This window comes from Phyllopteryx taeniolatus, chromosome 4, assembly GCF_024500385.1.
Source record: "Phyllopteryx taeniolatus isolate TA_2022b chromosome 4, UOR_Ptae_1.2, whole genome shotgun sequence".
Taxonomy (NCBI): domain Eukaryota; kingdom Metazoa; phylum Chordata; class Actinopteri; order Syngnathiformes; family Syngnathidae; genus Phyllopteryx; species Phyllopteryx taeniolatus.
Window position 1 is genome coordinate 28,208,716 of NC_084505.1, and position 23,987 is coordinate 28,232,702.

Here is a 23,987-nt window from a genome sequence, read left to right on the forward strand (position 1 = left end):
GCCCATATTAGTATTTTTTATCGAAAAGTTGTTCATAGGAAAATATCACATACAACTAAATTTCTTTTTTTTTTTTTTATTCCCTGTGCATGTACAACTGAATGGACAATACATTCAACAAAAACTTGGTCCTCTTATGGTTACACTATGTTAGGTTTACAAGGAAAGAACACAAAAAACCCTGACAGTTTGGCCTTAACCAACAAAAGCTTGTTAAGCAAAAATGCATAAGGCAGCAACAGGAATCATCAATTTAGGCCTTTTTCTGTCGATGCTAAAGCTAAGAATATATTTTGTTACGTAACAGACATCACTACTTTGGCGCTTGAATGAAGAAGTTCAACGTGAGCGACACAAGCAAAGAGGTCTATCACTACTAACCAGTTATTTTTTATTGTAGACAATAAGAATAGAGAATAGCTCATGTTTATAAGAAGAGCATCACACAAACAAGAATGAAAAGTTATTCATTATGTGACTTATGTTGGTAAACAGTTCAACTGGTGCTGGTTCACACAATTCAACAATTGTTGTGAACTAAAATTCACATTTGTTCCCATGAGTTTTGCTATTTTTTTTTTTTAAAACAAAACTGTTAAAAATCAGTAAAAAATATAGGGAAATATTATATTAAAACATTTTGTGGCTGAATATAGCACTTTCATGTTTTCTAACTGTTTTAGAGTGTGTTTCAGATACTTTTTAGAGCGCTTTTGATGTTTCAAATTCAATTCACGTAGGAACACATTCATGATAATGACTCCAGTACAAATAAGGTGCTGAACAGGAATAATTGTGTGATTCTCACAGTGTTCAGTGATACAAAAAAGAACAGCTTTTTTATTTTATTATTATTATTTTTTTTTAAATAAAGTTCCACCCCCATTTCAGTTCACTTACGTAACACTGCATGAATATGATTTCGACCAAACAAGTCTGCTCCTATTTACAACCTGCCAGACTTCTGGCATCTTTAATAAGGTTCCGTGATTTGAACGTTGGACAAGCAACAAGCAGCCTTGGATGATTAGTCAATCGGTCACATTCATTAACACATAATTGGTGCAAAAGCAATGAGAAATGTTTCTCTCTCTCTCTCTTTTTTTTTTAAAGGTCAGTGGGCTGAATGGTCCACTTCAAATCGCCCACCTTAAAAGTTATATAATTTAAAAAGCAAATCACTCTTATTTGCTAGAAAAGCAATGATTTGTCTGTGTAACACAAGCACAATGTGAGTTGCATAAGACACGTTTAAAAGCATTGAATGAAGTACACTAAACGAATACGCTGACTTTATCGGAGAGAGGAAAAACAAAAAACAAAGAAACAAACAAAAATGCTATCTTGATCCACAAATGCTCGATATTTAAATTTCTGAAATCTCGCCGGATGGCAGTTTTCTTTCATGCAACGCTGACCTCGCTTTACTTTCATTCCCCGTCAGTAACAATTAAGGCTAGAGAGTCTAGTCATCCTTCGAAATGCAAAATAAAGTGCATTTTGCCTTTTCCAGTGAACTGTGATAATATTTCCTAAACTAAAGGCTGGATGCAAGATACCACACTTTTTACCGGACAGGTGCACTTCTGTGGTAGCCAAGGGTTAAAGTCCCATCAGCAAATTCAAAAGTCAAAGGCGCAAATGCATCCCCTTGGCCCTCGAGTTGGGGTTCAGTTGATTTAACAGATGACGTAATTCACCGTTTGCTCAAGTCTCTGGGTTGCACGTAAAGCTCCACTACGTATCAACACCGTGTAACTTAATAGGCCAATAAAAATTACATTTTACCAGACATGCTTTGACATTATCATGTCCTTAGCTAACTTAGTTGAAGACAAAACTGGCCACCACCATTCTCGGTGCTCCGGGATTAAGACTGGCTTCAACCATCCTTCGTGGGAACGACACACGCTTTTAGAGGAGGGCGTTGGACATGTTGCTGTTCTGCCAGCGAAGACAGGTGGTCTTTGAATGCTTGTAGAGGTGTGACGATTGGCTGAAACGTTTGCCGCACTTGAGGCACGCGTAGGGCTTCTCTCCCGTGTGCACTCGGATGTGTTTCTTGCAGTCGGTCAGCGTCAGGAAGGTTTTACAGCAGATCTTGCAGGCGTATTTGCGCGCGCCCTCCACCACCAAGACGTTGTGCTCCGACAAAGCCTTCTTGCACTTGGACAGCACGTCCGCAGAGGCTCGAGTCAGCTGAGGCGGGAGGGAGGTGGGCCTGCCGCCCGCCATGTCGTACCCCGAAGACTCGCTGAGGAGCATGGGGCTCACCAGGCTGGACGAGGAAGAGGCGGAGTCCTGGAGGGCGCCGCCCCCGTCCCTCCCCATGCTGTCGCTCATCTTTGGGGCCATGCGCCTGAAGCCGGGGTAGCTCAGGACGGTGGGCGTGGCTCCACTGGCACCCCGTTGAGGTCGCTCCACGGAATGGAACCCCAGGTTGGAGCGCTGGAAGTCCAAACCAAATGGATCAACTCCTCCACACCCTCCACTACCCCCACTTCCTCTGGGGTTCCCATAAGTGTCACAAAGGGGGTGAAGGAAGAGGGAATCAGCCTGTAAGTTGTTTCCGAAACGGGTGCGGCCTTCACTGCTGCCTGGACTGGATTGCAGCAAAGTGGATGGGGCAGAACCGGACGGTCCAGAAGCCTCTTGCCTCAACAGGAAGTTATGAGCAACAGCATCACCAGTGGTGGTGTTGGGAAGGTCATCCTCTCCACCCATCAAGACCCCGGTGCCGCTCCCAAAATTCTTTGGGCCGAGGAAGCTGGAAATAGTAAAATCAGGTTTGCCGTTTAAGGCGTTACTACAAGCAAAGCCTCCCCCGCCTCCTCCCATGCCGCTCTTGAGCAGAAGCTGGGAGCCGGACCGCAGCAGCGAGTCGGAGCTGGGCTGCGGTTCCGAGGCGAAGCTGCGGTCGCTGCTCTCGGGACTCGGCTCCACTTTCTCCTCTTCCTCCTGGCTCGCCGGCTCGGCCGGGTCGCTGCCTTCAGCCTGCGACGTCACGTCGCTGATTTCGTCCGCGGGCTCGGGCGAGCTCAGCGGCTCTTGTTTGACCAGAACCTGAGGAAGACCAGACGAGCAGTGGACATTCACATGAAAGGAAATCTTCTCATCCACCATTTTACAGCTTATTACAAATTGTCAGTGATGTAGCTATAGCACATACATACAGCGTAGCGTGCTTAAGACTTATCAGAGTTAAAAACATTTTTTTTTTTTTTGGAGTGGAAATTTCTGAAAATGAGACCTTGTTGTCTGTCAAAAAAAAATGTAAAGCGAAGCAAATTTATTTATATATACTTACATATTTATATATTGCACATTTTCTACACAAGGTAACTCAATGTGCTTTACATGATTAAAATAATTTAAAAAGACAAATGTATGCACACATGGATTTACGATTTGAATACTGTACATCTGATTGAAGTGAAAAGAAAAAAATCTATTCATTGCTAATTTTAAGTATTGTTTTTAAAGGTCCTTAGCCCTGTAAAGCCCAAACCATTAAATAATTTACAGAAAATTCCAATTCTTTGAAACTGGAGCCTTTATTGGTCCTTCTGAACAAAGAAACAAAATATATTTTTCAAATATCAATTCCCATACATGAGTTTCAATTTGTACCATATTTGATACATCGGGTAACAATGCTCGAAGATTCTTTTTTCTTGAACAGCCAACAACATAAAACACAAACAAATCCAACGAATTGGTAATTCCAAACATCCATCCATCCATTTTCTGTACCGCTTGATCCTGGAGCCAATCCCAGCTATCTTCGGGCAAGAGGCGGGGTACACCCTGAACCGGTCGCCAGCCAATCGCAGGGCACATAGAACCAAACGACCATTCGCACTCACATTCACACCTACGGGCAATTTAGAGTCTCCAATCAACCTAGCTCGCATGTTTCTGGGATGTGGGAGGCAAGCGGAGTGCCTGGAGAAAAGCCACGCAGGCACGGGGAGAACATGCAAATGCCACACAGGCGAGGTTGGGATTTGAACCCCGGTCCTGAGAACTGTGAGGCAGATGTGCTAACCAGTCGGTCACCGTGCCGCCTAATTCCAAACATAAAAAGGCAATGAGAAAATCAGGGTGGAAGTCTGGAAGACATAACATTTCAGTTCTTTTGAGTCATTTTGCAGTTCACAAGCCTTTTATTTTGCATGGCGGTAGGCCTGAAAACAGTTTCTGTCCTTGTTCACACACAGATGCACTCTGCATTTCTCACCGTACACATGGGCAAAGTGGCCTACGCAGTGCTTGCATCTCTGTCGGGTTTCCCATGTTGGGAAATGATCAAGGCCACTTCCGTGGTTTTCCTCTTGCGGGGAGGGGTTGGCGGTGCTTCTGGAGAGGACAGTGGTCTGCCACACTTTTTGACCTTTCCTGCGCTCGTGAGGGCGGTGCCAACAGAAGCCTGAAACCTTCGCAGGGACAGGGGTTTCTGCCTGGGCTGCAGTTTCTCCAGGTCTCTTCTGTAGCGGATCCATGCATTGATTACGGCCACTGTAACGATGTGCCACCGAATGTAGATGTACCATCTTCGGGATCTGAAGCTGAACTTGTACAATGCAGATAGCATCTCAAGAAGGTCATAGCCTCCCATGAACCTCTTGTATGTGTCAACGATGTCTGGTCTGGGAACCATGACGTAGGTTTTGGCTTTCCGATCCCAACGCTTCACACTGCCCAGTGGTTCAATGCCAACAAAAGAAGAGAGCAGGTTCACAGCTTTGTTGTCATACCATCTCACGGTTTACTCTGAAATCCAGAGACCCTCTTCCCTTTGTCTTCAGTTATTTCTCATTCATCAGTTGACAGTTCTTCACCCTGTTCATTCTGACTGTGCCTATGAAGTAGATTCCTCTTTGTTTCAAGTGCTCCACCAATGGAACCGATGGAAAGAAGTTGTCAGTAAAGACTTTATGATTTTTTTCCTGCTGGAAGGGTTGAGGTCATTTTCAGGACAACATCTGTAGCACCAAGATCACATTTCTCTTTGTGGGGGTTTTCGTCAACAGCGTGACATTCTTCAGGAGGTACGCAAAGAAAGCGTTGGCGTAGTTTCTCTAACCATGGCCTGAGTTTCCACACTTTATCTTTTTTTACATCCTCACACACATTGACGTTGTCCTGAAAGTGAATCAGCACCACCAAATTCAGGAATCGACCCAGTGACATCACGTCACAAACTCGGGGGTACCTTGTCTCCATCTCCCAGTAAGCTCGTGCGTTGGGCATCTGTACTAACCTCATGTGCATGTACATACCCAGAACTTGCTCCATTTCTTGGGCATTTGTGTTCACTGACTTTCCATTTTTCTGCACAAATGTGTTTCTTCTGCAATTTCCTGTAGCATTTCCTCAGTCACAAAATCTTTGAAATACTTATATGGTGTCCAGTCAAGCCTCTCTTCGGAGTCTTCCTCAATACATTCCACAAACGCAACAGGTAGAGGTTGAAACTGTTTTCTTTTCCACCGATACTCCTTCCTTTTCACTTTGCCCCTTGCCGACTGCTTTGGGGTTTTGTCCTTTCGTTTTATTGTGTCCTCTTCTGGGACTTCTGCGCCTTGGTCATCATCACTATCTGGGTTTTCCCCAATCCTTGCAGTAGGAGTCCATTCCTCCTCCTCCTCATCATCTTCACCTAGCTGGCTCCACGTCACTTATATTCCCATCCATAATCCTCTTCAGAGCATCTTCAGCACTGTATTTTTTTTGCCATCTAAAAACACAAAAAAACAGATTGTGTATTTTTTCCTTGAACTGGTCCGTTTTTTTGTGAAAATCAGTAAGCAAAAGAAAGTTACTAGCAGTCGTACAACACCCAACTAGTCATCAATCTTCATGATACAGCAAGATGTTCAAAATGTACCAAATGTCATTTCAACATTTAATTAGTTGACTTGAAAAAAATATATATAATGTTTGTTGCTTGGTGTTATTTATAATGCATGAAATACAATAAAATGACAATATCAAATTTTATACATTATTTTTCTAAAACATATATTATGAAATATTAAGTCATTTCACATTGCATCGACCCGGTAATTGTTCCTATTGATGTTTCAGCAAAAATGTGAATGTTTTTCTTACCTTAACTTTTTCAGAATTGACAAAGTTCTTCTGGAAAAACCACCCGTGTCTCGTTCCTTAGTAATGGCGATCTTGTAGCATCACTGGAAACCCCTCTAGTGGGCAAATTACTGCCCCCGGTGGATTATCCATGCACTGCATGTACCTAAATTGTATACATCGGGGTTTTCAGGTAAAAAATTGTCACACTGCTCACGAGGAAGGCTCAAAAACTCATGTACCACATGATACGTTCGGCGTTATTGAAGTACTCGGTTGAGTTCTTAGGCCTTCTCAATCACAAGTTCACGCGTCACAAGGGACTGCAATTCAAATTATGCTCTGGATCCAAATTAGAACAATTTACCATGGAATTGATTGTCCAATTAAAATGCTGTGGACTTTATCATCACGCAAGCACACATTTTATAGAGGCTTTGTCGTCAATGTCTGCTGTGTTCATTATGATTACTTCCTATCTCACTGCAATCGCAATTCATGATAAGTTTAGGTCGTGGTTAGGAACTACGTTTTTAATCCGAGTCTTGATCTGAACAATCCTCTGCACTCGACCACAAAACGTACCTTCTGTTCTGCCTCCTCCTCTTCCTCGCTTCCCGATTTGATCTTGACTCTGTTGGTCTTGCGGTCGTCATCCTCCATGTCCTCCTCCTTGCCCACCCCTCCCTGCATCATCCCCGCGGCGTCCCCCTCACACCGCCCGCCGTCCGACTGGCTCGGCATCTGAGGATCGTCCTGAGGGGCGCGTAGCATGCTCGCGTCCAGTTTGGAGTCGTCCCCCATCTTGTGGGAGTCTGGCGAGAGGAGCGCTCCTTCCACTCGGTCTGCGTTCCCCCCCTCTTCCGAAAGTAACCCCAAATTCGGAGCAGACGGCCGCTGCCTCTGTCTGGGCCTCTCCTCCGATAGGGCCGGTGAGGCTTTGCGCTTGTGGAAGCGGCGAATAGGGAACGACTCTCTCTGTTCCGCCGCTCTGCTGCCCAAGCCGTCGTCCTCCATCCCGCCTAAAGCGGAGCTCACCAAGCTAAGGCCGAGCTGCTGCAGCAAGAAGGAGCGCTGCAACTTTGAGGTGGCGGCAGTTGCGGCCAGGTTAGCATCGGCGGCTAAAGCGGGGTTCACCAAGGCTGCCGCGTGCTGCCTGTGCCTCTGCTGCTCTTGCTGGCGGTGAGGCGGGGCTCTGTCACCCGAAGGGGACATGGGCAGGGTTCGTGTGGTCAGGTAGTGTTTGCAGGCTTTGACCACATTGTTGAGGTGCAGATGGGAGGCGGCCAGCAGGACGTCCATCACGTTGCTCTCTCCCAGCATTAGCGTGGACGTGTACATCATGTCCACCAGGGCGGCAAACGCCTCCGCTGTCACCACCTGCAAATGCACAACATGTTGTTGGCTTCCGTGGAACCGCCAAAGTTGGATGCCTGAAAGCTCAAATTCTCAAGAAAAATACGCCTTCAACGTCATCCAACTGTTGGACATAAAAATGTTACTGTAACCTAACTAGACCTCAATTTAGCAATCTTGAAAGGAAGAATTCTGCACGTTTTGCTTTATGCCGAGGAATGTGCAGTAGGTTTCTACTTTCTGCGTCCATGCCCGCTGATAGGACTGTCAACCATTTATATGGGTTTACTTTTTGTGGGAAAAGGACTTGAATTTTGGATATTCTGTGACCAGCGTCGTTGAAAGTGAACTCGGTCGACAGCCTTGCGATGGAACGTGGCGCTACCGCAGTATGTACCACGGGGGTTCTCACCTCGCTGTCCAGCTGGATCATATTCATGCCGCCGTCCCCATCTGCGACCGTGAACAAGGCTCTGAAGTGGGTGCTGCAGGCTGCCAGCACGGAGCGATGGGCCTTGAAATGTCGGCCGCCCACCGCGATGACACAATCGCACAGCTGACCGTGCAGCCTCTGATAGTTGAGCTGCCGGAAGATCTGCTCAAAGTGGCTCGGAAAGTCCATAGTCCTCCTGACGATAAGATATCAACAGGTTAATGGAGTGAGCCAATCCGGTCAGCTTAATTTAGTGTTGTCTTGTTTGAAAGTCAGTCACCATTTGTCAAATGCAAATGGGAAGCACTTTTTTTTCATCACTTTCAAGCCCAGAGTTACATATTTGATGATTACATTCATACATGCTGTACCTATACGCACTCAAAATGTAAAATACACCAGTGGATGAATACTCAAAAAGACGACTTGACCATTTGCACTTCAATCTCCTCAAGTGTGACGGCCAAGTGCCCCAATACTTGTCCACAAATATGGCAATATACCCACAAAAGGCACGTGGCCATTCCAGATGAGTCTTATTCAGTATAAACTACACCTGACAGTATTCTAGCTTTGTAGCAGGAGTGCCAATGCTTTAAACGCTCGACAGCTAGCTAGTCCGTTGTGATGCGCGCGCACGCGCACACGCACAGGGAGAGAGAGCGAGAGAGAGAGAGAGAGAGACACAGAGAGAGAGAACTGCACAGTTTAGCGACAGACACAGCGAACATTGCATGTGACGCGAGGTATATTTTCAAGTACCGGCTGGCACAGTCAAAGGCTGGATGAAACAGCAGCAGCAGCAGCACAATTGGGGCCCTGGCGAGGCTAAAGTTAGCTGGCTAATTGCCCGGCTAATTGTCAACACAATGACGGGAGGAGAGGCATTCAGTCAGCCGCCTCGATGCGTCTCGGAGAGTTCAATGTCGCCCAAGCTGCTTCCAAGATCTTTGCCGGTCCGCCGCGATCCACGTCCCCCCTCCCCCGGGGATTTGATTTGGCTCGTAGCGAAAAGGCAGCCTGCCTTCCTGCCTTGTGGGGGCGAGAGAGCCAAGTGGCTCTTGTTCACGATTACGTCCTCGGCGGCTCGTAGTTTCACCCAGGCGGACTCTTACACAAACCAGCTACTCACAAAACAGATCGCTACGGACCTGTGTATTTTAAATCAAGTATGCACTCATTCTACTTCATTGTCCTATTCAGACAGATTTTCCCAACCAGACTCGCAGGGCGGCGCTGTGCTCATTGACCTCGCTGAGGCAATTGTATCTGTCTGCAGCCGCACTTCAGCGATCGACCGCTAGGTGTCACTACTGCCGCACACAACCACAGGAATGGGCACAAAGATGACAGGCGTGAGCAAGAAATGTTCCACCAGTAACAGGACTTAATTAAAATACATTCGTGGACTGTATTGTTTGAATATATGTATTATTCATACAATCACATTGATGTAAAAAAAATCATTTGCAGAGGTGGCAAAAAGCCGAGTATTCGTCACCCGGAAACCTCTCGCCCAAACGTATGAAGTCTAGATTAGCCAGGGTCCTTTAGCAGCCCAGCTAACCAACGTGCCTACGTGGCGGCCATGTTGGAGAGGTCGTCGTTCCCATCGAAGGCAATGACATTGAAATCAAGTCGTAACTTGCTCACTTCTCAACCGATTGTAATGAGGTTTATTTTGTTGTCAACGCCAAAGCGTGTGCGAGCAAAACATTCATTTGAAAATAAACAAACAAAAAATAAAACCTATGAGGGGTTATTCCTTGTGCAGTTGTCATAATTATACGCTGTTTGACGAAACCGTGTGTTTTTCTTGCCGTCCATACACATGCAATGCGCCGACGACTTTGACCCTCCTAGCTTAGCGTCGCCGTAGGCACGCAGCTGAAAGGAGGCGTGTCCTATCTGCCGCTTGGTCCCAAAATAAAAGAAAAAAAGAAAAAAATATATCAACACAAGATAACCAACATGGCGGCCTCCTGTTCGATAGTGTGCTGCGAGGAAGATAAAGACTCGGATAAAGCAGTTATATGTAATTATTATTCTTAGTTTTAATGACCAGAGTTTGTGAACTATAGATATATATGAGTGCGTTGTGTTGTGTCTTCATTGTAAATTTTCTTTTCATTGCAAAGATTTGTCAAAACTCCATTCTTGTACAACAGTCGACACTTTTCCAAATGAGTTATTATTGATAAGCTTCCTCCTACTAATGGAATCGATGATATGTCCCCCCTAATTTTTCTACTCTAGTTCGATTTTCCAATGGCAGCGTCCGAAATGCCGAGAAACTGGACTTCACGATGTACACGAGTGCAGATAAGGTCAACCCGAGGAAAAAAACGAGGCGGATACTGGTGCGCCATTCGCGAGCTCGATCTCGTCCTTTTTCGTGTCAAGGTGGAGAATTTGCATGACATGTTTTCATTTTGTCTAGGTGGCTGAATCAAAAAGGTTGTCCTATGTTGGACAAAATTTCGGAACAGAAGCCCTTAAATGCAACAGTCTTTGCAAGTAGGTTGAATGCAGTTATTCATACGCGAAAATCACTATTTGTCGTTGTTTACAGAGTATCATGTTTTTCTTGTTTAGCTATTATGTTGGCGTATTGAACAAGCAGACCATGCAAATGGAACTGCACAGTGCCCAGCTTTTCAACTTGCAACCCGTTATACCAGGTAAGATGAAAACATACATTGTAACAAGTGGATCCGGAAGTATTATAAGCAGTACTTAGCTTTATGAAGATTATGCACATTTTGCCTAACAAAATGAATCTTTACACCAGGAGAAAACACAGTGGTGGATAATGAAGAGACAACTGAAACATACAGAGAAAAGGTACCTCAGTTTGTCATGTTCTTATTTACCCAAGAAATCGTGTTTGGGATCTGGTGGTAAAACAAACTTCTGTTCCATTTGCTAAATAATAAGCAGTACAGTAAACCCCTGCTGTATCATGATTCAGTTTTCACTGTCCCAGTTTTGTGGTGTTAAATATTATCACAGATCTTACTCTATTTTTTTTTTTTATACTTATAAAATATTTTTTGTTATCCATTGTTCTTGCCCTCTCTCAATATATTATGTTTGCATTGTTTTAAAAGTGTGTTTGAACACCTAAAGAGAAAAAAAATTAAGTACCGTAAATGCTATAAAAACATGGATAGGGTGTATTTAAATAGGGCATTTCTATTTTTATGAGGAATTTCCCGGGGTGGGGTGTCTGGAACATAAGCCCCACATTAGAGTGGGTTATGCTGTATTCTTCAATAACACACAATGATTAAAAGAACTACAAGCGAAACACCATTATACATTTAAGCAGTTCAATTTAGGGGGTCAATTGGTTCCCGCTTGGACTAGTTTGTGATGTGACCAGACATTTCAAGCTCAATGGGATCGATTCTACTTTGAGAGAAAAAAAAAAAAAAAAGATTGGCTGATTTTAAACATAAAATATAGATTTTCAGATCCTATGCACTACTCCTTGAAGATGCATCCCGCACAATCGAAAGGAACACCGACTGGATGTAAACTCAACTCATCAAATGATGCCTGAAAAATAATAAAACACACTTTCATAAATGATTTGAAAGTAAATGTGTCCTCTGTTCAGGTTGACTCTCTGATTGAGGCGTTTGGTACCAACAAACAGAAGAAAGCTCTGAACTCTCGCAGGCTGAACATGGTGGACCACCACATGTTGCACCAGGCGGTCGTGAAGGCTGCCAACACGGTCATCGATGAGAAGGGTCTGCATGGTAAGCAAAAGGAGGGCAGGGGCAACCATTAGTCAACAACTAGTCCCTTATCAAATTAATCAATGACCATTTTTGATCATCGATTCATTGTTTGGAGAACTTTTTTAACTTCAAATTGTCAAAATTTCAGCCTCTCTGCAGTAAATATTACAAAGGTATGTTTATTCAAATCCTAAAGACGTAAATATTAAACATTGTATTTATTATAATAATAAAGCCGATTTGATTATCTTTGTGTTTCATCAAAATAAGACATTTGCAAACATTTTCTTTCACTTTGGAAAACCGTGATCAGAATGGTTGCCCATTTTCTGTCGGATGTTACGGACCAAACCAGTAACTGAATCATAATCATTCTATGTTTGTGCATTTTCCGCACTGTCAATTTGAAATACTAATTAGAACATTTTTGAAAAACTAATACAAATCCGATTCATTGATTGATGGAAAAAATAAGCGACAGATTCATGAACATACTGATAAATACATTTGACTGATCAGATTCAATGAAACTATCAATTTTCCTTTTTATAATTAAAAGCAAAAAAGTGCTTCACAGTGATTTAATTGCAGGTATTAAAGGAAAACAAAAACAACATCCCATTTACTGTACCAGCTCCCATGATCCCCAAGTTTAATTACAAAAACAAAAAAAACAAGAAATACATTGGGTAAAAGTTTTACTGAAATGATGATGATTAAGTAAACATTCAAATAAAAAGCAAATTAAATTCAATACGATCCTTGCAAAGAGAGGTACGAGATGGTACATAAATAAAAATACACAGGAGTGACTGCGATACCTTATAAATCGAACCAAGTCGATTAGCGAGACGCTAGACTTCTTTCTCTCCACAGCTCTGCAACAGGAAGCTGCCGAGATGGAGTCGCAGGCAAATTTTGCTCTCCACCTTCCTCCGTGTGACGCACATGCAGACACGCTTGAGAATGTCTACCCGTTGGATAAACGTATCCTTCATTCAGCTCCAAACCACAACAGTGTTCGAGTCTTCTTTCTTTCTTTTTTCCTTATGAGTACTCGCAGTACTCAGTCCAGTGGACTTCAAGGCCTTGGAGGAGGCCGGTTCCAAGATGGCGGCGCTCACTGCTGAAGAGCTGCAGACTATGAGAGAGAGCGGAGGGTAGGGTGACATGACAAAAGTCACATTTCCACCAAGTGCTGCGGTTCAATTTAGCACGCCACAGTAAGATTCAGATGTAAATCGTGCGACGACATCATTATAGAATGAGACACGAATGTTTCCGAACTATTACGGAGCCAAGGCACATATTACACATCAGAAAAATCTCACGGCACACCGGCAAACAAAAATGTCACCAACAATATACATATATACAGCCATACCTCAATTGACTCACAAATTTACAGTATGAAATGCCTATGCCCATCCCAGCTAACTTGGGGCGAGAGGCGGGGTACACCCTGAACTGGTTGCCAGCCAAGCGCAGGGCACATCGAAACAATCAACCATTTGCACCTACGGGCAATTTAGAGTCTTCACTTAACATACCATGCATGTTTTTGGGATGTGGGAAGAAACCGGAGTACCCGGAGAAAACCCACGCAAGCACGGGGAGAACATGCGAACTCCACGCAGGCGGGGCCGGGGATTTGAACCCACAACCTCAGAACTGTGAGGCAGATCTGCTAACCAGTCGACCACCCACCGTGCCGCTATTTCAGCAGATATACTTTTAATTTTATTTTTGTCTGGTGGTGTGCCATGAGATTTTTCTTAAAATCTGTGCCTTGGCTGAATACAGGTTGGGAAACACAGGTCTAACGGCAGCCTCGAGGCACCACATCACTGTGCTGAGTACCCCAAACAGAAGGGTATCAAAAAAGAATTGGACCGGCTGTACTTCTCGGTGGAACTGAAGCAAAAACGCCAACTTTATTGAGTATTCTAAACTTTTGTCGGTAATTTCCTTGGGTTCAGGGTTCTGTGCGTAGTGAAGCACCTGGAGAACCTGCCCGGTGACGACGAAGCCCGAGAGAAGATGGCGCGCTGCGCTTTCTACCTTTCCATGCTTCTCAAACTGTCGCGGCAGAAGAGCCTCAGCCACAAGTGTCAGTCAACTTGCCATTCGCTATCCCCAAAAGCTGCACTTTGTTCCTTCCTCTAAAATTAATGCGTTTGGGTTTACAGTTGGCATGAAGGAAGGCTGCCCTCGCATTGTGCAAAACACACTATTCAGGACATTCACAGTGGAGACTTTCACCAATGGCAGGTATGATGTTGGCGTTATCAACACTTTTAATTAAAGGCATCAGAAACCTCCCATGTTAAATGTAATCAAAGTGGGATTTTATGTCACCTTTCAGGATCCAGAACATGGTGTCTACTTCAATGCGTGTCAAATTAGCAGCATACTGCCTCGCTCTGCTGCTCCATATGGGTGACATGACTGCTGACCTCACATTACTGCATCAAGACATGTCACTCAGCGAGGCCAGGTAAGGTTGGGGGTCTTTAGATGGGAAATATTACAAAAAGTATTGACCTACTGGGCAAAACGTGAGATTCACCTTCCCAATGTGAGCTGAATCAACATTATAAATTATGTGAGCCACCTCCCGTTTTGGTGAATATGCACATTGGCTTATCACACTTTAGAAACATTTCTAACAATCACAGGAAAAACGTTTTTTAATAATTAAAAAAGGCATATTTAATGATACAGCTGTTTATATTGGACCATTTTATATTGTGCAGGTGTACCTAATGTAACTCTGTAGGAGGCAGTAAGTGACTTTTCTGTGGCTCTACAGGATAGTTGAAGTTGCAAAGTCGATGGGGTTGACCCTGGCGAAGCCCCCCCGTGGAAAGAACGTTGTGGCTGGCCTGCATGATGAACGCAAAAAGGCTTCCCTCATCCTCCCTCTTGTCAAATATGATGCATTTGTGGAGAGGCGCAAACGCAAGAAGATGCATTAAGGACCCACAGAGGCAAATAGAAGAACTGTTTATTAATTTCGTGAACAAATAAAGTGGAAATATAATTTCAAATGATACAGTTGTCGCTCTGATGGATGCAAAGACAAATGTAAACGCGTTTTCGATAACTGTACATCTAAGATGTTTGAAAACGTATAGTAGGCACATTAGTTGACATTACATATTGCACACTGAACATCTCCAACCCTCTTTAGGTAATTATCACCTGGTAAGTCTGTGGCAAAAATTCAAAGAATTTGATTTGGTTGCGGTGGCACAGACTCACAAGGAACTATGACATTTATTAACTCATTCGCTGCCAGCCTTCCCAGTTAACATGGATATTTGACTTCTAAAGCCGTCAATGGCAGTGAATGTTAAGAGAGACTGAAGCAAGAGTTGAGCTTTTTCTTCATATAAAGCTCAAGCTATCATTACATAAAAAGGTCAAACAAGTCACAGCTTTTACCTTGTAGAACATTAAAGGCAACATTATCTCTGACTTGTTTGGCTTTGAAAATGTACAAGTGTTGTAAACACTGACAGAACGGGTATGGTTACAGCACGTCTTTGCATGGAAAAAAAAGAATATTTTAAAACTTGACCGACCCTCACGTTGATTTTGAATAATATAAAAATGAAGAGACTTCATCTACACATAGCACACTACTTCCCAAAACTTCATGACTGAATGCAGGGCAGAACACAAAGCTTTGAAGGAGTCAACATAAATAAAGCCATAAACGGTGAGTATAATATTTGGAAACACTTCAAAGATGAGCACTGGTGGACAAAGCTGAGTTGAACACCTGACTACTACGTGTAGTGCCAAATAGAGCTTACATACAGTGTTCAAGCAGTTGATAGTGTCAATACAAAATAAGAGTTCAGATTTAATGCATTGATCTTTTGTGATAAAGCCAAAGACAACCACCGCTTTGTGAGAAAAGTCCGTTTAGATTACAATTTGTAGAGCACTGAGAAAAGGATTCTTGCTTTGACATGACGCAATCGGAGGTTACCCTAGTTTATTATTTTTTTTTTTGTACGTCAGGTTCGCCAAATCTAGTGAATGGTGGCCATGCAATCTTTAAGAACAGGTCAGTAATGAGAAGGGAGACATGATGCCAATCGGATATTACGCAAATGAAATTCTCTTTTAATAACACTAGACATGAGTAACTACAAAATATTTCGATGGCCGTTGTGGCCGGCGGTGGCAATTGTCAGACGTTTTTTGTAATTAAACCAAATGCCGGCATAAGCTGGCTAATGTAACCTCCAACAGTAATAATCAGGGAGTTTGCAGATTGTTTGGTACCATATAAGAATTGCGAGTATTCATTCAGTTGACATTTAAGCCGCCACTAACTAACGTGACCATTCCATGTTGGAAATGAATCAAAATCCTTAGGAATCTTCTGTTGCTGCAGAAATGATCCCAGAGAGCTTGAAGACGATCCGTTTAAATTTGCGACCGACAATCTTCCACCAGTATGATAAAAATTCCACTTTGTTCTTTTTTTTCCTGTCTACATCCAAACCAAAGAGCATAACTTCAGAAGGCAGAAATGATGTCGACAGTCAAACTTGGCAAAATCATCCCTAGATGTTGTTTTTCAGTGCTTTAAAGTTTTATCACAGAATCGAGCAGAACATGCTGCCACTGTGGCAACCACTCTCCACGGTGGCGCTGATCCTGGTCGTCATGGAGATTCCCAGTCGTGAGGGGTACTGGGAGGAGGAGAGGCCTGAAGGTGAGCTGGCAGGCGGACGGGGGGGAGGGTTTTCCAGAATCCAAGGAGGGACAGATGTACAGCTATGAAAAAAACAAAAAGATAAAAAAAGACTGGCTCAGTGCACATGCATTGTTGGAGAGACTCTGGCACACTGTGGGTTGCCTGGGTTACCTGCTGTTATGTCTTGAAATACTGTTATTGCGTAACACACAGCTCTCATTGCCAGGGTCCCAGTGTAAAAGGCTTTTTTTGCTTTCTGGGTGGCCCTGGAACAGCTGGTTATCAGTGACCACCGCTTTTACTGGTCCCAGTATTGCGATGCCACAACCCAGTGCCGGTTGGACACGGTTGCGCAGCAACTGTAAATGACAAGTTGACGCTCATATAATTTATGAACATGCTTTTGGAGATAATGTCAAAATGTAACACCTTGACATCACCACTTCCAGACACTTGGATCCCGTAGCCACAGTTTCCAACCACGTCATTCTCGACCATTTGTCCGATCCCAGCAAAGTCGACGCCGTGGTCGTTGTTTTCATATATACCGTTACAGCGCAGCTCCGCACGGGAGTCTTTCTCCACTGTAACGCCCCCTCGTACATTTGCAACAATGCAGTTGGCAACCAAGCGGGTTAGCTGACTGCTCTGCAGCACGGCAACGCCAGCGCCCCTGTTGCGGTTGACGAGGTTGGCATAAACGTTGAGTGGCTCACTGGTTTTAACATACAGACCGACGGCTACGCAGAGGGGGAGAGAAATATGGGGAAAAACATTGAATATAGAGAACGTGAATTAAAAAAAAAACAAAAAAACAAAAAAACGTATGATGGCTGTCTAATTACCTCCATTGAAGCTCATGCAGTTGCTTTCCACCAGCGCCACACTGATGGAGCGGCGTGCTGAGTGGCGCTCATCTTCACTGTCCAGGTCGCTCTCCCATGCAAACATTTCCCCCTCCTCATGTAGGTTTTCCTGCTCTTCCCTGCCGTCTTCCTCAACTACGCCCCTCCTGTCGCCGCTGTCGTCCCCGCCGATCCCGTCGTGCCCTGGCCAGTTCCCCTCCCTGGCCTTGATGTTGTCTGGGTCCTTCCTGCAGAACACGGCCAGGCCATACATGCAGTTATGGGTGATGTAGTTTCCAAGAAGCTGTGGGAGGCTGGATGACATAACCCACACACCGCAACCTTTGTTGCCTAATGAGTGAAAAGGAAAGAAACAAAACAAAAACCAAACATCTGCATGGAGAAGACTGTGCCTGTTGATATTGACATCAAATCAGGGAATAACATACAGTAGACATGGTTTCCCTCAATGAGTCCCCGGCCTCGCTCTCCCACCACAATGCCGTCAGAGTTTCCATGACAGATGAAGTTATGCCTCAAGATTGGGTCACCTCCTCTGCGGATGTCCACACCTCCCCACTGATTGTCCTTGATGACATTTTCTGGAATTGAAAAAATATTGTCTGTTGAGTGCTCCTGTGTGTTAACCTGTGCCACATTGTTAAAAAAACAAAAAACAAAAAACAAAAAAAAAAAAAAACACACACTGGTGGATTTACCTGTTATAATCCCTCTGCCATTCTCATTTACAGCAATCCCTGCTGCTTGCCCTTGGAAGATGTGGTTTCCACTAAGAGAGAGTGTGAACATGAAGCAAGGAACTCGTGAAAAGTGAACACCACACAATAGCTACGGAATACGCAAGGCGCCTTGTTCTTGACGAGGCACTGCACCCCAGCCCGCTCACTCTGACACCTCCAATCCTCACTATGATCCTGATGTGTGCGTTTCTTTGTGCGCTACTGTCTGCATGCCGTAATGCTTTACCGCAACGCGAGAAAAAAGCAAATCATTAAACGCAAGGCGAGATTGCACCTACCAGACCACGGGGTTCCCACTGAAGAGGATGTACACGCCCGCTTCCCCGTTGTTATAGATCTGGTTGCTCCGAAGTGACCCCTTTCCATTGCCAAGCACAACAACCCCAGAGCGCAAGCCGCTGTGGATTCTGTTACACTGAGGGATGGAGAAAAAAAAAAAAAAGGAGCACAGTGTAAAAGATCAGTTCTCATTCATTAAAAAAAAAAAAAAAGGGTTCCATAAAAATGTAAATAAAGTTCTTCAGAAATTACACAAGAATGATGATCTGTCAAAAATGATCAATGGTTAAATCCTCACAGCATGTCATCGCAACTCACAAATAGCAAGCGAATATCAGAATGACATCAGACCAATGCGATTGGGCGACTAGAGTAAGAACCTGCACGGTATTATTGCCACATAATTTCTCTCTTTCTTCTGCATTCACAACCGGGAGCTTGTCTATAAATTTCTTTTGTAAAAAGCCCAATATATGAGATAAGCCACAAATGTTGTTCTTTTGTTCAAATAAGCCACAAATGTTGTTCTTTGGGTTTAATAATGCAATTACAGGCGTTCGGCATTCACACAGCAAATTGTGTTCACAGCGCAGGCATTTTTTTTGCAGAACATCGGATCTGTGTGACAGTTACCACAACGATGGGGTTAGCGCCTTTCCTGATGTCCAGCCCCGCCTCCCCGTTTGAGTGGATGTCATTTTCGGCGATGAGGCCCTGAGCCGACAGCCGCAGGAACACGCCTGATGCTCTGCACTCACACACCTCGTTTCGCAGCATCACTAGCTAGAAAAGAAGTTCACACAGAGCTCGCTTGATTGGGTTCTGAGCTTTAAAAAAGCTTCAATTCTGCTCGAGATAGGAATATGAATTAGTCAAACGATGCAGGGGAACCTCTGAGGTTGAACACTCCTTGCACAAAACTTCACAGATTTGAATTTTTTGATTTTCTTTGGCTTTTTGCCTCAATCATGTATAAATCAACAATGGATGTTAAAAGAGGAAGAACATGAGAAGAGAAGATTTAAGTACAAGATGTTCCAAAGGTTACGATACACTTCTCTTTTTCCATTTTGTTTCAAGCATAACTCAGACAGACGTGAAGCTATCAGCAGTTGACATCTTCGGCTTTGCAGCTTTTGCAAGCATGCAAAATTCCCTTGGCCGTGGCTCGCCAATTCACATTGGAGCAGCACTGCAAATTTGCCTCCTGGCAAAATGGTTGATGTCCCCGATTGCAGTTCCGTGCCCGTTTGACAAGCTTTATGGCCGTCACGCTGCTCCAATACGTAGTACAATTTCCGCTATCCATGGCAAGTTTCTGGAAACAGGATCTGTTCTTGCCAAACCGCTAAACTTCTAGAGCAGGCGTTCGCGCAACGCCAGGGAAAGTCCAGCCGGAGAATTCAGTATGAACAAAAACTCTGTTCAGTGGATGCTTCTGAGAGTGATAAAGTTTAACGGGTATCTGTACTAGCTTCAGGTTGTCGAGCCTCACAATCTTCCACTTGAAGCCTTTGACCCACCAGAGGTTGGCAAGGGTAAAGCCTTTAACTCCGCTGAATCGAGCTTTTATTTATGCCGAGTTCCAGCGCAGCCTTTTTGGATAAACTTCCCCTGGCTTCTAGCGAATACCTGCTCTCGGAGTTTGGTGTTTTCATCAGTAATAGCAGATAAACTAGTAGGTAGGCGTAAATTCTACTATGCATTGGTGCAGTGTGACGGACATAAAGCTTCTGAAACTGTCGTTTGCAACACAGCTTTATTGTCAATTGGCAAGCAATGGCAAAGGGAGTGATGTGCTTGGAAAAACCGCAAAGGCGCAAAGCCTAAGCTGTCGAATGCTGATGGCCTCACGTTTGTCCGAATGATACCTGCAAACAAAATAGAAAAAAGAAAGTATCGTCACTTTAGGGAAATCCTGTAAATAGCAGAAGATATGCAAAACATTCAATGTAATAAGACTCCAGTGGTGTCTCATTTCATGTTTCCAGTCTGACTATGCATGTCTCCTCTCGTTATTATGTAGCGTTTTGTTCTTCTGTTTAACAGTGAGTTAACCACTGTTAAACACTGTGGTTTTACAGTTTTGTAAAAAAAAATAATAATAATAACAACTTTGTATATCTTAATGTTGTGGTTAACATGTTTTCACTCTTGCATGACACTACTTGAAAATTGCCTGTAAAAAGGTTTTATAGGCGGCACGGTGGACGACTGGTTCGAGCATCTGCCTCACAGTTCTGAGGACCAGGGTTCAATCCCCGGCCCCGCCTGTGTAGAGTTTGCATGTTCTCCCCGCGCCTGCATGGGTTTTCTCCGGGTACTCCGGTTTCCTCCTACATCCCCCAAAAAATGTGTGGTAGGTTGATTGAAGACTCTAAATTGCCCGTAGGTGTGAATGTGAGTGCGACTGGTTGTTTGTTTCTATGTGCCCTGCGATTGGCTGGCGACCGGTTCGGGGTGTACCCCGCCTCTCGCCCGAAGATAGCTGGGATTGGCACGCCCGCGACCCTAGTGAGGAGAAGCGGTAAATGGATGAATGGAAGGTTTTATAATGGTGACAGCTCAACCCAAAAAAATATTATTTATAATGTATTTTTTCAATTCATGACTTCCAATGGGAAATTTGTTTCTTAAATCTGACCAAATTGAAGGTTGATCGCCATCTGGCCTGCAATGGATTGTTTGACTACAAAGGTTCCCTTGTATCATGACTGTATTTACTACGGAGTTCTGGATGCATCTGACGGCATAGTTCAGACAGCGAAAAATGTTGGCCTCCAATCGAGCTTGTCCGTAATTAGATATATGGACTCCTCCCTTCCCCTCCCTGAAGAGACAACGCCGGACGAGGCAGCCAAGAGTGGATGACACAAACATCTGAGCATCTGGGTCCCGTTCCAGCTCCTGCTGAAGGGTGAGGAGCTCCGGAGTCACACGTGGGGGATTTGGGGAGGAGGCTAATGGCAAGGAGTCATGCGCACAGGGCTTCAGTAAGTGGGACAGTCCATGGTTGTCGCATGGGATTTTATAATCCAGTGAAAATAGTTTTTGGGTGATTCCTCCCTCTCGGCTCCCATCATCCTCACCATCACTCCATCCATCTTCAATCACTGTGCCCTGATCAGCTGCTTCCAATCCATTTCCCCGCTGCCTGTCCTCCATACTTGTGTGCTCTTTTTTAACAGTAGCATCAGAGCAAGATTCGCCAGTGGAGTTCGCCCTGTGGGGGCTACTATTATTGCTCCCGCACGGCGAGAATGTCCTAGCAAGGGCAGCCATATATTTACAAGCCCAGTTCTTTTCCGACACCGGCGAACCTTCCACGGTGACAGAAGCTGTATCGCTCCCGGAGAAGTCACAGCTGTCCAGTAAGCTGAGGGCCACGCTAAGCAAATGCACAGAGCTGCCCTTGGAGAAAGAGCAAAAACGTGCCTGGCAAGTCCCGGGCCCGCGGACTTGCAGCTGAGCCCCCTCAAAGTTGCAGTTATCCAGTTGGACATGACCCCATGACGCCTACAGCAAACAAGGGCGGAAAAAGAACACAAATGTGAAAAACACAATCATCGACCATTTCTTTAGAAACACCGGCATGATCCAGTGCATCACCTGTAACAAAAATCCTGCAGACTAAAACCAACATTTTAGCTAGAATATCAATTCAGACATTTGCAGAGGCCTAACATTCCTACATTAAATTAGCAGAAATAATAAAACAACCTCTCGAAAGATACTATATATATTAAGACATTGACAATTCAAGGACAATGCTGTATTTTACAACGTTAACAAAAGTGATTTCAATGAAAGATTCTCAACGCACACTAAAACTTAACAGGTAACCTTTCATACTTTTTGAGGGAAATAAAATGGACAGGCCCAACAATCTTGCATTAATTCAGCACCAATAATAGAACAGCAGCAACCATTAAAAATACGTTTGATCACAGGTGTCAAACTCAAGGCCTGTGGGCTAGATCAGGCCGGCCACATCATTTTATGTGGCCCACGAAAGCAAATAAAGTCTACTTCATTTCATTTTGGTTGATAATCCATACCAGATTTGCTAGTTTTCTTTAACTTTACCAGATTTTATTAACAGTTTTCCCCACAAAAATGGCTTAACATAAATTCTAAAGTCTTATTCCTAAAAAGTATATCTAATGTGTGCCACTGCTACGTTATGCACAGACTGAACGTTAAATAAGGACATGAAAATACTGTACTTGAACATTAATTCAATCATAATGTATTACACATAACTTTAAAGGTTTAAAACCAAGAGTATTTAAAGATTCAATGCAAATATATTGTAGCGATCAGGTTAATACAACTCAACTGTACATAGGCAGTGATTCTTTCATGTGCCACTAGAGGGTGCCTGCGTACCACACTTAAAGAGACTCAATCAGTCCAGTGGTGAGTGCAATATGTCAGAAGATATATGATCAATCCCAAAGTACCTGACCTTGTACACCACGGTGGAGAACCAGGGTGGCATGAAAACCAGATTACACAGCCTGGCAGTGGGGCACTGCTGCTCCATGCACACCATGAGGGCCACCTGACCCAGCCCGCCCAGTCCAACCAGCTCCACGGGCACCTTGAGGGCCACCTCCGCCTGCTCTTCGTACACCCCCGGATGGAGAAGCAGCCGGTCGTAAGGCCCCGCCACCCCGAGAGCGCCTCGCAGGGTCTCCAACTCCAACCCGGCGCCCACGTGCCACACCCGGCGGTCTTTCCGCCGCCTGAATAAAAGGAGGCAGGCGGTGGACTGGTGTTCGGGTCCGTTTTGCGCCCAGGTGCGGGTGGCCAGGGCGTGCTGCTTCAGGGCCTCCCTCCACGACGGCGGCTCCAGGTGAGGCTTGCCGGGCCAGTTGGGGTGCCGGCACTCGGGGCGGCCGAGGCACAGCTGCCTCCAGCGGGTGTTATCCAGAGAGAGGACCAGCTCCCTCCAGGCGCGGCACACCTGGCAGCAGCGGCCCAGCTCGGCGAGGGGCAGGTAGGCCAAGACGAGCCGCCACAGCTCCACCGGGAGGATGCCCGCCTCCATGACGGCTGCGCTGCACATGGACACGAACGACGGGCAAACCGTTAGCGGTTACACCGCCGCCGCGTAAACATGAACAAACGGAGGCGGGAGCAACGATGTTCCTCGTGAATGTTAAGCACGCAAAAGACACCGAACAAAGCGCGTGTGACGCTCGCTACTCTACCGATGGAGCGAGTAGCCTAGCAAGCTAGTTGGGAGCCAACCGTGCTAACAACCAAGTTAACATGGCCGACGGAGATCCGTTACAAACTGAAATCCTACCTTTCTATTTCACCGCTTTGACGTGTTCACGGGCTCGGGCGCCATAGCGGCGCAATCGGGAACACAACAGGCAGCCCGGATCACATTTTCATTGGGCTCGCTTTTCCAAGACGCCAACAGGGGCGTGCGTATTTAGGCAGTGAGTTGTGAGGGGGGGGCTGGCCGGCCCCCCTCATCCGTGTGCTGCAAAGATCCTCAATATGATGAAGTCCTTAAAATCCTTCTTGAGAATGGACGTGACTTTGAGGACGTATCATCAATATAATATACTGTATGTGAAAACTGGAAAAGCCATCTCAAAAGAGACGAGGAGGTTTAAGAATGTCCTGACATCCTCCCCCCTCCCCCCTCCCCCCAAGATGGCCTCTTTCAAAAGGTCCTAACGAGCTGTTTTGGTACACAGGAAGTTTGTTTTCGCCAACCACACTGGGCAACAACAA

The 23,987-nt window shown here is 44.9% G+C and overlaps 3 protein-coding genes across 7 annotated transcripts; 1 reads left to right on the top strand and 2 right to left on the bottom strand.

Moving 5' to 3' along the window:
• Positions 1-38: 38 nt before the first annotated feature.
• LOC133477038 (zinc finger and BTB domain-containing protein 5) lies at positions 39-9,201 on the bottom strand. 3 transcript variants are annotated; one of them, XM_061771286.1, is made up of 4 exons: positions 8,645-9,201; positions 7,862-8,078; positions 6,679-7,473; positions 39-3,063 (listed from the first exon to the last, which is right to left on the bottom strand). In XM_061771286.1, the coding sequence occupies exons 2-4, from the start codon at positions 8,069-8,071 to the stop codon at positions 1,915-1,917; spliced, it is 2,154 nt and encodes a 717-aa protein (XP_061627270.1). In that variant the 5' UTR covers positions 8,072-8,078; positions 8,645-9,201; the 3' UTR covers positions 39-1,914. The 3 variants fall into 3 exon arrangements, with proteins under 3 accessions (XP_061627270.1, XP_061627269.1, XP_061627271.1); XM_061771285.1 differs by lacking the exon at positions 8,645-9,201 and adding an exon at positions 8,390-8,626; XM_061771287.1 differs by lacking the exon at positions 8,645-9,201 and adding an exon at positions 8,264-8,383.
• Positions 9,202-9,807: 606 nt separating this feature from the next.
• Positions 9,808-14,684, top strand: polr1e (RNA polymerase I subunit E). The gene is made up of 12 exons (XM_061771288.1): positions 9,808-9,917; positions 10,139-10,242; positions 10,323-10,399; positions 10,478-10,563; positions 10,674-10,726; positions 11,505-11,649; positions 12,508-12,618; positions 12,695-12,791; positions 13,611-13,741; positions 13,821-13,902; positions 13,997-14,128; positions 14,444-14,684. Exons 1-12 carry the CDS (start codon positions 9,854-9,856, stop codon positions 14,607-14,609), a joined length of 1,248 nt encoding a protein of 415 aa, XP_061627272.1. The 5' UTR covers positions 9,808-9,853; the 3' UTR covers positions 14,610-14,684.
• On the bottom strand, positions 14,622-23,682 carry fbxo10 (F-box protein 10). Of its 3 annotated transcripts, none has more exons than XM_061771284.1 (11): positions 23,548-23,682; positions 22,702-23,291; positions 20,958-21,749; positions 18,867-19,016; positions 18,233-18,369; positions 17,913-17,983; positions 17,643-17,795; positions 17,194-17,544; positions 16,778-17,088; positions 16,520-16,707; positions 14,622-16,428 (listed from the first exon to the last, which is right to left on the bottom strand). In XM_061771284.1, the coding sequence occupies exons 2-11, from the start codon at positions 23,284-23,286 to the stop codon at positions 16,248-16,250; spliced, it is 2,919 nt and encodes a 972-aa protein (XP_061627268.1). In that variant the 5' UTR covers positions 23,287-23,291; positions 23,548-23,682; the 3' UTR covers positions 14,622-16,247. The 3 variants fall into 3 exon arrangements, with proteins under 3 accessions (XP_061627268.1, XP_061627267.1, XP_061627266.1); XM_061771283.1 differs by having other exon boundaries at positions 22,702-23,296; XM_061771282.1 differs by having other exon boundaries at positions 22,702-23,682.
• Positions 23,683-23,987: the final 305 nt, after the last annotated feature.

What these genes read in the sequence shown, in the direction of transcription:
- LOC133477038 (XM_061771285.1), bottom strand. An exon ending in TGATCCAGCTGGACAGCGAG is followed by an intron (nt 7,474 to 7,861) that starts GTGAGAACCCCC and finishes GTGCATTTGCAG; the next exon opens with GTGGTGACAGCGGAGGCGTT. An exon ending in AGGAGGAGGCAGAACAGAAG is followed by an intron (nt 3,064 to 6,678) that starts GTACGTTTTGTG and finishes GGTCTTCCTCAG; the next exon opens with GTTCTGGTCAAACAAGAGCC.
- polr1e (XM_061771288.1), top strand. Translation starts at nt 9,854, where the DNA reads ATGGCGGCCTCCTGTTCGATAGTGTGCTGCGAGGAAGATAAAGACTCG. An exon ending in TGTCTACCCGTTGGATAAAC is followed by an intron (nt 12,619 to 12,694) that starts GTATCCTTCATT and finishes GAGTACTCGCAG; the next exon opens with TACTCAGTCCAGTGGACTTC. An exon ending in ACTATGAGAGAGAGCGGAGG is followed by an intron (nt 12,792 to 13,610) that starts GTAGGGTGACAT and finishes CCTTGGGTTCAG; the next exon opens with GGTTCTGTGCGTAGTGAAGC.
- fbxo10 (XM_061771282.1), bottom strand. Translation starts at nt 23,304, where the DNA reads ATGTGCAGCGCAGCCGTCATGGAGGCGGGCATCCTCCCGGTGGAGCTG. An exon ending in TGAGGGAAACCATGTCTACT is followed by an intron (nt 17,545 to 17,642) that starts GTATGTTATTCC and finishes TTCACTCATTAG; the next exon opens with GCAACAAAGGTTGCGGTGTG. An exon ending in ATTTCAAGACATAACAGCAG is followed by an intron (nt 16,429 to 16,519) that starts GTAACCCAGGCA and finishes TTTTTTTCATAG; the next exon opens with CTGTACATCTGTCCCTCCTT.